The sequence below is a fragment of the Nannospalax galili genome, unplaced genomic scaffold (genome assembly GCF_000622305.1).
Source record: "Nannospalax galili isolate Female #2095 unplaced genomic scaffold, S.galili_v1.0 scaffold386, whole genome shotgun sequence".
Classification (NCBI taxonomy): domain Eukaryota; kingdom Metazoa; phylum Chordata; class Mammalia; order Rodentia; family Spalacidae; genus Nannospalax; species Nannospalax galili.
The window spans coordinates 2,564,931-2,577,560 of record NW_008356676.1 but is presented as its reverse complement, the minus strand read 5'-3'; the positions used below and the strand labels follow the sequence as shown (position 1 = coordinate 2,577,560).

Here is a 12,630-nt window from a genome sequence, read left to right as displayed (position 1 = left end):
AGAAGAGAGAAACCAAATGACCCAATTAAAAGATGGGCTAAAGATCTAAACAGAGAGTTCTCAAATGAAGAAATAAAGATGACTAAGAAATATCTCAAAAAGTGTTCAACATCGTTAGTAATTAGGGAAATGAAAATTAAAACAACCCTAAGGTATCACCTTACCCCAATCAGACTGGCTATGATCAAGAGAACAAGTGATACCAAATGCTGGTGAGGAGTGGAGAAAGGGGAATGCTCATTCGCTGCTGGTGGGATGGCAAACTCGTGCAACCTCTATGGAAAACAGCATGGAAAACTCTTAAAAAACTAAAAATGAACCTACCGTATGACCCAGTTATACCAGTCCTTGGCATATACCCAAAGGACTCATCCTAGTGTACAGACACTTATACAGCCATGTTTGTTGCTGCTCTTTTCACAATAGCTAAGAGATGGAAGCAACCTAACTGCCCCTCAATCTAGCACCAAATCCTTTTAAATTCCAGGTCCTTTTAATAAGATGATGCTAAGTCCTTTCTGCATGAAATAACTACCATCATCATGACGTCAGCTGTGCCTGATTGCTAAACATCATCACAGCTGGGCTTGTTGACGGTTGTGGTCATTCATTAAAAGAGGGCCAAGCAGGGTCATTGGACCCTCACCGCATTATCCAGTCACTCTTTCCAGCCAACTGTATGTAATTTGGCCCTAATCACACATGGCCTCCTGTATTCTGGGAGGGCTAAAGTATGCAATCTGGGGAAGGCTAGGAAGAGAAGGCATAACCCATGCTGGGTAAAGGCTTTCCAGTGTGCATACCCTCAGGTCATACATACACCTCAGTAACCCCTCAATTATCTTGGTAAGGAAGCTCAGTAAATTCATTGGTTCCCCAGTAAAACTTTAATCAAATATTGGATTGACACTAGAACCTTAAAAGGGAATAAGCATTGCTTAGTATCCCTAGGAAAAGAATTCTCACAACTGATAGAAAATTTATTTGTTAATGCTATTATGTCTCACAATTATTAAAAAAAAAAGAAAGAAAATTAGAATATAAAAGATGTTAAAAGGATATGGGAATGGAGATATTTTCCAAAATAGACAGGAAAAAATAAGCCTAAGCAAGTGATGAAGTTCTGTGTAGGTTATGATATATAAAGGATGAGACAAAAATAATATATACATAATCTTAAAATTTCTAAGTCCATAGTTCAGTCAACTAGTTTAAGAAACAAAATATATATCTATTCAAGGTTTATCTTAGAATATTTGTTTTTTTACATAGCACATGGTAATTAAAAGTACCAGAGTGGTGGGACTAACCTTATTGGATGTTTAACAGCCATACTTTGAGGCCTATACTAATGCGGTCAGAGGGACTTAAAGGACACTTTTTGCCCCTTGCCCTCCAAGGTCAACTAAGTTCCAGGGGACTATGGAACATCTCTCAAAATGTCCTTTAACTGTGGTGAGTCATCTGTCCTCTTGTTCAGGGAGGACATGGAGACCCCATGAGATGGACTTGAACCAGTGTCCAGTCTACAAAGAGGAGGGTCAACTCAGAGGAAACATCTCATCCATGCTTCCAAGTAAAATCAGACATGGTTGAGCAGGACCTTTGACTTATATTCAGATAGATGGAACTGGTAAAAGAAAGGAGCCAGGAGCTCCTCCCAAGCCCATGTGACCCCTGAGGAACAGGTCCTCAAACAACCATAAGTGTAAAAATAAATTGATGTATTTGGGCAACTATATGGTCTTAAATACCCAAAAGGAAAGTATAACCAAAGAATAAAGTCATCAGTACAGTTCTTTAAGAGTTCAAGGGATTACATTTCCCAGAGGCTTAAGTCCATATAAAAAGTTATTTAGACAATTATTTCTCATTGATGATTTTGTTTCTGATCAGAAAGTGCTGCTCAGATGTAAGACTTCAAATCTTGGTCTGCAATACTGTAATACCCACCTGTAGCTAAGGGAGACAACCGCTATTGTTCTAAAATGATGGATAAATTTGTTTTCTCCCCCTATCTAGAAGCCTTTAAGGGGGAATGGACACTGACTCTAACTACTCCAACAGCTATCAAAACACCTGAAAGCAAAGCCTGAAGCCATCACTCTAGAGTCCAGTCTTGAAAGACAAAAGAAAAATGAGGAGGAACCCCATAGAGGGATGCTTTTGGAAGCTGTCGTCAAGAAATCCCAACAGACTCTGATATGAACATTTGAAACTTTCCTTGTTCTGTTTTTTTTTTTTTTTTTTTCTGGTTCTCTCTGTAACGCTAAATACTCTTGCCTTTACTTCTTCTTTACATCTCCTAGGCACCAGTCAAGGACTTTCTTTTCTCCCTACAGATAAGAGTTATGCAATTTGGGAGTCTTTTAGATAGATCCACTGAAGGGGTACTCCAGCTGACTCAACCCTGCGTCCCTGTTCAGCACGGCAGAAGCCAGAGTGGTCTGCATCCCTATTCCCTAGTGGCAATTTGGGTAACCTCTTCAGAGGATGGCATGATAACAATAGGAGGAAGGAATTGGCTAGGCAGTTAGAGTAAAAAATATCCCAAAGAAAAGTAGCCAGTTTCTTGTCTAAAAGTCAAAGTTGTCCTTGGGCCTCTTAGCAACACACTTTGTTTCAAAGGCCAAAAATGACCAATGTATTTGGGAGTTCTTATCTAATCCCTAAAAGATTTTAGGGTTACCTCTTCAGAAGGGTAACGTTAGAGTAGCAAAAAGCCCCATTTTTTAAGAAAGAAAGAAAGAAAGAAAGAAAGAAAGAAAGAAAGAAAGAAAACAAAGAAAAAAAGAGTACACAAAGTTGTCAGAAAAAGTGACGGGAAAATATATGAGGTGTTGGAGAGGAGAGAGTGGGCGTGGATTTGATCAAAACACCTTATATGCATGTATGAAATTCTCAATAGAGGTTTTTTTTAGGTTAAAAAAATTTAAATGTATCAAGTGTTGAGGGTCCATGACTTGGGCTTAACCTACTCCTAGGGAACTATGCCATGCTGTGCTGGATAGCTTAAGTTGTCAACTTGACACACCTGGGAAGAGGAAACCTCAATTGGGGAATTTCTTCCATTGGATTGGCCTGTGGTCATGTCTGTGGGGCTTTTTCTTGATTGTTGAGTGATGTGGTAGGCTCCAGCCCACCATGGGTGGTGCCACCCCTGAGCAGGCTATCCTGTATTGTATAAAAAGGTAGGCTGAACACTGGCAAGAAGAGCAAGCCAGTATGCAGTGTTCCTCCATGGTCTGTGTTCCAGGTTCCACCCCTGAGTTCCTGCCTTGGACTCTCTTGATAATGAACTGTGCTGTGAGCCAAATACATCTTTTTCTCCACAAGATGGCTTTGGTCAGTGTTTTCATCACAGCAACTGAAGGCAAACTAAGACACATGCCTATCTTAATTCCCCTTTTCCACTTGGTAAATTCCTAATTAATATTTTTTTCTAATTTTGGATTTCTATCAAAGTAATAAGTGTACATAGTTTAAGAATTCAAATAGATCTAGAAAATGTATAACATAAACACTGTAGCCGACACCTCAACATCTGTCCCTCCTGTAAGCCCATTTTCTGAGGTAACTGTTTTAGCATTGCTTACTATGACTTTGTTATTTATCTCCACATTCCTTTGTGTTTAAATTTATTTGTCTGTGTGCACACGCGCGCACCCACTATGGTATGTGTATGGAGATCAGAGGACAACTTGGGAGGAGTCTCTCTCTCCACCATGTGAACCCAGGGGATCAAACTCAGGTCATCAGGCTTGGTGCAGTGCTTTTACCTGTTGAAATCATCTCACCAGCTCTGTTTCCACATTTCTAAGCAATACTCTTATATTATCTTAATTTTTCATTTTAGACAGTCTAACTTTCTTCTAGGAAAGGTGAGAACTACCTCTCTTACTTCAAATACACAATACTCATCATCCTCTCCTTTCTTTTCATAGGGTGCTGTCATTGATCAATACTGTTAACCCTTTTGTTACTACACGGTAGCATGCTTTACCATGTGCTGTAATGTTGACTGTTTCTAAGTATTACTACAGAATTGCAATACTACTATCTCATTTTCTCGATAACCAATGTACTACTTAAGGAGTCATCATTACTTCTTAGCTCTTTACACATCTATCACTAATTTGTCCACAAATTCCCCAATCATATCAGTCTACTCATATCATCACCCTATCATATTTCTTTATATTAATAATTTGTTTTCTTTCTCTCACACATTCTTTCCAGAACTTTCTCTCTTTTCACTTCTTTTTGGAGTGGTTTTCAGGCCTCCTGCACAGTATCCTTCTGGAGCATTTTTCACTGTTATTCTGGGCATTAATGACCTTTCCTTCTTCCCAGGCTAAAGCCACCTTCCTGCCTCATCTTCTTTCTTGGTTTATGGTCTCCTTTTGGTGAGAACACACCACACAGTAACCTCCTGGGAAGCAAAGCATCTTTTGAAGTTTGCACATGTGGTAGTGTCTTTGCTGTACCTGCCACTTGACTCAGTGTGACTGGATATAAAATTCTAGGTTGGGAATCATTTTTCCCTTTGATTTTCCAGTGTAGTCGAGAAGCCTGGTGACATTCACACTTTTAACCACATTTAAAAACATATATAACCTGTTCATTTTCAGGAGTTTCATTATCCATGGCTTCTGAAAGATCAAACCATTTGTTATTCTGAACACCTGCTATTGAGTTCAGTGGAACTTCCTTAAGTTCCTTTTTGGTGTCATTTCCTGCTCTTCTAGGAATCTGTATTAGATAAAACTTTGTTCTTTCTGTTATTTTCAAGGTGTGCGTGCGTGTGTGTGTGTGTGTGTGTGTGTGTGTGTGTGTGTGTGTGTGTTCTGGAAGTGTTACTTAATGTTCAGTCCTTCCACTGAATTTTTATTTCTACTATCACATTTTTACCCCAAGAGGCCTTCCTTACTCTTGAAGATTCCCAAGTTAAATAGGGATACTTTTCTTTCATTACAGTATTTTCTGGGACTCAAGAGAGGCGCATTATTTCTGCTGATCTCATTTTACAATATTTTCTGTCTGTAACACCCTTAGTTTCTTGAAGCTCCCCTGGCCCCTGCTTATTCATTCTGTTATGCAATTGTTGGATAAGAGGTGATTCATTAACATTTAAGAAAAATGCATTAAAATGCATGTGTGGGGTCTATCTAAAGACAGAGCTTACCATCAAGTGGTTTTTGTGCGATTATCAGGGAAGAGCTTCTAGATCTTGGCAACTGCAAAGGTTCTTTTTCAGCCATGCCAGTTTCTAGAAGGATTTTCCCAATTTCCTGTCCAAGGAATGTAAGTATGGATGCCACCATCCTAGGAAGTTGGAAGTAAGGGACACAGACTTTTGCTTTATCCTCCTGTGGACTGTATGCAGCACTCCTGTTCCAGGCTGTGCAAGTCTCTATTGCCATTCTTACCTTTTGTAAGGTAATGGGGAGTCAGCTGCTGTGAGCATTAGATGGAATGGAAAATCATCAGGATTAAATGGCCCCTGCATAGGCTTTCAGCTTATCTTCCAAACTTCAGTGCCACCCACACTCCAACTTTCAGAGCTACGAAGTCCTAAAGCTGACAAAAGCTAAATGAGACGAAAGGAAAAAGGGAAACTAAGAAAGGCAGCTTGGACTCTGACTTGCTCTTTTCTGTCTGCAGGACTCAGGCACAGTGACGTGCATTTTGCTGCATTTTTATTTTTTAGCTCAGCTTTAACCTGTCTTTTGAATAACTTTAAACAGTGTAATCCTCTGCTGACAATTGTCCTGTCAGCAGGACAATTTTCTGTTTTTCTTCAAGCTGACAGGTTTAAGCAAAGACTATTTTCTCAATTCCTTTTTTGGGCCTGACAAAACTTTTCCCAAGCAGGATTATAAACAAAGTTTTATTTTAACACCAGGATAGATGATGACTTATGTAACTCAATGGGTCATGATTTAATATTGGGTATCTGAGAAATACTGTTTCACTTTAATGTGGCTTAAATTCTAAATCTCTATTTTTCCTTGTTTACTGAGTGCTTACTCTGTGCCAGCCATATATGTATTTCATTCTTATAAGAACTCTGTGAGGTACAGTGGCATTATCTTTATATTACAATTAGAAAATTAAGCTTTGGAAGCACAAGTAATTTACTAAAGATCATACACAATGTGAAACAGAGATTGGAAGCCAGGTTTGGCTATTCCAAATTTCATGCTCTTAAATAATAAGCTATACTGCCTAAGAGTAAAAACAAAAAGATCATAATTTTACTGGCAATATCATGGCAAGAAGGTTTATTTCTACATTCATTGTGATAATATCAGTCATATTAGATATGTACTCAATAAGTTTAGAGTCATAAAAACTCTACAGCATTGACTTTCGACTTACTTGATATTTTAATGTATAACTGGCACATTACTAAACGTATTCTCCTCATACATTTTAAAGATGGGGGTTTCACTATGCATCCCTGTCTGACCTGGAACTTGCTACATAGACCAGGCTGGCCTTCAACGGACAGATCTGCCTGCTTTTGCCTCCTGATCCTGACACTTTTCATACATACTCTAACATTCCCCTATTTATTGGTGTAAACAATCTGCAGTACAGGAATAATAATGTATAAAATGATGATTTAAAGCTTGTCATAAGAGAAAGGAGTTGAAATAGTAATTTGACAAGAAAGTTCTTAAAACTTCATTAGGCCTTTTCTAGAGTTTGAAAGCAAGACACTATTTCTATTTTTAATGTTAATTTAAAATTCCATTACACCCACAATTTTCAGTTTACAGAGCCATCATTCTCATTGGGTAGGCACAAGATATTACTGAAAACTCAGCTTCCCTAAAATGTTTGCTTTTCTTAGGAAAGTGGTAGTTGATTTAAGTGTGATTGTATTTAACTACTTTTGATAACGTGGTCCCTGGAAGCAGTACTTCTGGAGGGGCGGAAAAATTAACCAGCAGGCTCTATCTGAACTACAGTGTACACAGAAAGGCAGTTGCCACACATGAACCCATGAGTGCCATCCCACTTGAGGTTAGATTCTCCCTAGTCCTTTGCTCAAACCAAAGTTCTGGTTCAAGGACATTGCTGGGCTGGCATGTGGCTCAGAGGTAGAGCACCTGCCTGGCACGGCAAGACCTTGAGTTCAGTTCATAGGAATGAAAGAAAGAAAAAAATGTAAATAAAAGAAAAAGGGCAGAAATCTGTAGTCAGGTAACTGTGGGTTAACGTAGATGGCATGTCACCACCTTAGGTGTCATCAGTGTTCCCTTCCCTGTTCTTGGCACTCTCTTCCTATCCGCGCATCTACTGCCCTAGTTCAGAAATGCCTTGCTTTTCTCTGCTTCTCATAGTTCTCCTCATGGAGCTGGTTGATAAAGACAATTCAGCTAGTGGCACACTGGAGCCAAATGTTATCAGCTTGTGAGAGGTAACTGCTAAATAGGAATTTTGCAAGCCATTTTTTGGTAGCTTTGGTAGCTTAAAACCAGTCAGGGAGGAAACATTTATAACACGGAACTTGGCACACTTTGTTCACACCCCTTCCCTTCTTGGTCCTCATGAAAGCTGGCATATCTGTATACCATTAGGTACTATATTCGCCAGGGGTCTTGCATTCTCAATAGGTACTCCTGAAAACCTTACAGATTCAACATGGATTTCTATGGCTGGATTCCCCTAACAGGAATAAACTGTATATAAAAATCATTAGAGGCACTGCTAAAGGGTTACCACATAGGTAAACAGCTGATCACTGTGGTAAAGGCCAAGTCTATGTATACACCACCAGGAAATAGGGCAAGGTGTTGTAAAAGTTCACTGTTTCTGGGACAAGAAGATGACCAAAGATATATACAGGTGTGACAAAGGTCGAATCATTCTACAACAGTAACCCACTGAATCAGACTTTCAGAGTTACTGACCAAAACAAAGAATGAAGCACACAATGTGCAAGGCTTCTCTAGAAAAACGGATGAGGAACTGTGAACCACTAAAAGATCTGGAGATAATGGCTTGTATGCTGGAGAAAAGTTAAATCTAAATTTATGAGTACCAATTAATCTGAAAATAGGCCTCAGCATCCAACTGAAATCTCAAAAATGAGGAACTGCTGAGCTAGTGGCTAGAAAAGGCCAACATTAGATACCTATATACATCCAAACTACATTTATTCATAATACTAGAATATTTTCCTCAAAAGGGGAAGGAGTTATGGCATTTCTACTTTTAAAATGTTAGTTTAAAAATGAATTGAATGCAAATTAGTTATTTCTTTCATGCATTTCTTGTTAAAATTTTTTATGCTTTTTTTTTGTCTTTTTGGGACATGGTCTCTCTGTAGCCCCACCTGACCCGGAACTCGCTAGGTAGACCAGGCTGGCCTTGAACTCACAGAGATCCACTTGCCTCTGCTTCCTGAGTGTGAGTGCTGGGATTAAAGGCCTGTGTCACCACATCCAGCTTTTATGCCTTTTTTAAAAATGCATCTCTCTTTGACGGTGTGCCTACTGTGTGTCAAGTAGTGTCCTAAGGACAAGGACACATAGGTTCTAGTCCCAAATTATGTCTCAGAAGACTCTATTCATTTTAGAGTTTATGGTTAAGTAAGTGCTATTCAAAGGCCTCAAAGAGATTCAACAGAAACATGTGGAAAAATCTGCTTTCTGATTTTCTTGCTGTATTTAGAAAATGACATTTGAAAACTACAATCATTCAGCCTTTTCTCACAAGATCAGTCAGCAACAGCCTTTTAGAGAAGATGATGTGATTTTTGAGGAAAATGATAGTATAGCTTTAATAGTATTCTTTGGAGGAATACAAATGTAATAAATTAAAAATATACTTTTTAAAGAACACCATGAAATATAGCTAGATAAGTTTTGGCTTATAATTAACCCATGCTTCTGAAAATATGAAGTCTACAAGTAATAAATATGGATACTAGGGACTGCAATAGCTGTAGTAATACTTTGAATTTGTTGTTATAGTTGTTCACTATAGGAAAAACACAAAGAGTATCAAATTAATGAACACATTTTATACGCAGAGCTCAGTAAGTACTCCCTTGCAAGTTTTCTCATTTCAAAAAACATCAAAGAATTCATTAACAAAATTCACATAAGCATAACTTCAAAGATAATTTGCTAGATAGCTGAAAAAGCTAAGGGGTAAAGGACTGCAGAGCATGTAACTTTACTGCATGTCTAAGGAAGTGCACTTGCTAGTATGCAGCAGGATCAAGAAAAGATGGGCGTCAGTCTGAGGCAGATGGCTTGCCAGACTGTTTGCCCGCCTTCACTTCTGACCTAAAGGAACATCTTCTACACAACAAGAGCCATACACGACAGGACTGTGGAAGCCTTCCCAGTGGGTTTGTGGGACTGATTCCAAAGTGGTCCAGTGCAAAAGTGTCATTCACTCTCAATAACATGCAGTATGCCCATACGGCCACTAGATGGAGATCAGATTATTCCACCAGTGACAGTGAAGGCTGCTTGCTGCCATGAACATAAATAGGGTGTCAAGAACTTGTTATCTTTTTTCACTACTTTTGTAAGAGGGATTGTCCAAGTTCCAAAATCAGGAGCAGAACTCCTCTGAGTAGAGTCCATGAATGAGGTGCCTTGAAGGGTGGACTAGGAAGGGACTATAGAAGACAAGTATGATGTTAATGGGAATGAAGTCTATTTAGATTTGGTTGTACAATCTACTCATGATTGACAATGTGACTGGGCCTAAATAAGAGCAATTAAGTAGACTGCCTCATTATTTTCCAAGAGATTTGACAAAAAGTTCAAACAATGGCAGACTATTTGGGTAATTCATCTTGTCCAATTAACATAAAGATGCATACTAACAATTTGTTTTTCTGTTTGAGTGTGCACGTAAGTACGCATGTGAGCATGCCTGTTTAATATCATCCACACAGACCAAGGAATAACAGAGGTCAAAGGAGAATGTTAGTTAGCATCTCACTTTCCAAATCAAAGTATCATTTAGTTCTGAACTTTATTACTTTATTTCTAAAATACTCTTATTTCTGTTTTCTGACTTCTGAGCTGTTATCTGAACTTTGAGCTGAAGATATAAAGTTACATATTTTCTAAAAAATGTCTGATTTAGGAAAGTTCATATACTTCCTGTGTCCTTCCCTTTCTCCTCACCCCACTTCCTTTTCCTTCCTTTTTAAAACTTTTGGTTTGGATTTTTGAGACAGACTTGCTATAAGGTCCAGATTGTTGTAGCATTCATTATGTAACTCAAGCTGGCCTTGAGTTTATAATCCTCCTAGCTCATCATCCCAAAATCTTGGTCATAGGAAAAAACATGACCTTTGATCTCTACATTATATGAGAAATTCAAATAAAATGTATGAAATTCAAACACAGTAGTGTTTATTGCTAGGCATCAATGAAGACAGAATAGTGAAAGAAGCTTCATTCAAAGAGAAGAAACTATTGTTTGGAATAATAAAATAGACTATTATCTCATCAGTTTTCTAGGCATTGTTAAGGATACTAGATGGATATGGATTAATCTGTTCCTATAATAGATCTATTGTACTTAATGACACGCTTTTACAGCACTATATTTTCTTTAACTTGAATAAATTAATGTATTTATATTCCTTCAAAACTATTTGAGGTTGCTACTCTGTTTTGAGATTTTCAAAACATTCCTATAAGCTTTTAAGGAACTAAGAGACAAACTTATTATTCATTCATAAATATACCTCTTTTAAGAAAAAAAAATCACATAAAACAGCGTGTATTAATTATTGATGGAATTGGAAGTGAAAATGTCTTGCCTCATTGGTTGGCTGTAAGAATTGACCTTCTTATTTATTTTTTATTTTTATATTTTGAAGCCTACCTTTCTTTTTGCTACACAAGAATAATATGTAAAAAGAAAAGCTATTTCTGAAGATTAAAATCAATTGAAAGTTGATCCTTTTATTACACTTAGTATAAATGAGTGTGGCCTTCTTCATTCTTCTAATTAGGCCCACACAGCACCTAGAACAGGTGCTGAGTGAGTCATCTGTGAGTTGCAGGTTTCCTTTCACTTTGGAGGGCTGTTCCTGTATTTCTCTCCCACTCAGGATTGCGCCTACTCACTGTGACTGCTAAGTTTGCATGGACTAGAAATAGGTTGCTGGGATAAACTCTATTGGATGCACACTTTGCTGACCTTCTCTAGTCTAGAGGTTTGAGCTATAGAGGAATCAGCTGTACATTACATCCCCAATGTTTCTGTTTCCTAGGCAGCATGCAGTGATGCCAACAGCTGTGCCGATGGAAGCTAGAACAGATGCAGAAAACTAGATGCTTACAACTAAAGACAAGCTGTAGACATATATTGTGATGTTGAGAACTTGTGTGTGTAACCATTGACAGAAAACTAAGGCACATTTTTACTTTGTCATTATCTGGTGAATAGATTTGTCTTTTTTTCTATTATGAGTCTAAAAATGATTTTTTAGCTACTTAAGCAACCATATTGCAGTGGTTAAGCCAGAAGTTTCCCCAAAAATGACATTTAAAACTAAATTTACTTATACCCAAAGGTGCACCCCCAAAGGAAAAGTCAATTCAAGTGATACCTGCATATATTTGTCACTGTCTTGCCCAATCATGTTTCTCCATTCCACGAGTGATTGCTGCAGACGTTCAAGTCCAGTTTCCCAAAGCCGGACACGACCTCCCATGTCAACTGTCACAATGCCGCTTTTGTCCCACTCAGCCACCAGAGCATCTGTGTCCGAAATATCAGCTATCCATGCAGTATATGGCGAGAGAGTTTCTGAACTGAAAAAGGAAGCCAAAGTGAAGATCAGAACCCAAACACAGCAAGCAGGAGGGTGATACCTTCATGTGTACTGTTTCTCTCCCATGGAAAAGTATGTTCTTTTGGCTTTGGGGGGCTGTTGCTATCTCTTTCTCCAGTGCAAGGCTGCACTGCTTCCTACGCGCTCTTACCTCCTCAAGCACATGAATGTCATGAGGATACGTGCAGTGAGGGAAGGTGAGAGGTAAGGACATACTGAATTTGTCAACATGAGGCCAGACAATAATATAAAAACAAAGACAATTTTTTTTTAGACTGGGTCTTAGCCTTGTTATATAGTCTAGGCTGGCCTCAAACTTGTCTCAAATTCATGAAATCAATATTTTATGTGTACATTTCAACTGTATTTGTAATTTGATTTTTTTAAAAAAGGATTTTTTTTAATTAAAAGAAGAATTTCATTACAGCAGCATTAACCTATTCAATAACATTTTTCTGAGCTAGGGTACATCTCTTTCAAAATTGGCTGTACATTTCTATGTTTACAGATGAATTATTACGCTTATATAATCTTTTACTCATTATAAACTCTATAAGACATAAAATTAAATAAGGTTCCAACGTTTAAAAAAGATCTCCACTTCGTTGTCAAAACACACAGTTTCATACAGAAAAATTCATTCCAGGGCTCTTGACATTGAGAAGTTTTCACATGCATTTCCAATCTCTATATACATGACTATCACTGGTCACAGTCACCCACCTTCTGAGCTCCTCGGCATCTGAGCATGAATACAAACTCGTCAGGTAGACAGCCTTCCTCTCCCACTAGAGCCTCCATAC

The 12,630-nt window shown here is 38.2% G+C and overlaps 1 protein-coding gene across 2 annotated transcripts in view; it reads right to left on the bottom strand.

The window, feature by feature from the left end:
* The window catches only part of Vwa8 (von Willebrand factor A domain containing 8), a 438,392-nt gene that overhangs the window by 98,044 nt on the left and 327,718 nt on the right, over positions 1-12,630 (bottom strand). For both annotated transcript variants that reach the window (XM_008854688.3, XM_017794762.2), the window contains exon 37: positions 11,603-11,807. In XM_008854688.3, coding sequence (XP_008852910.1) covers positions 11,603-11,807 — 205 coding nt within the window. The remainder of the gene's footprint in view (positions 1-11,602; positions 11,808-12,630) is intronic.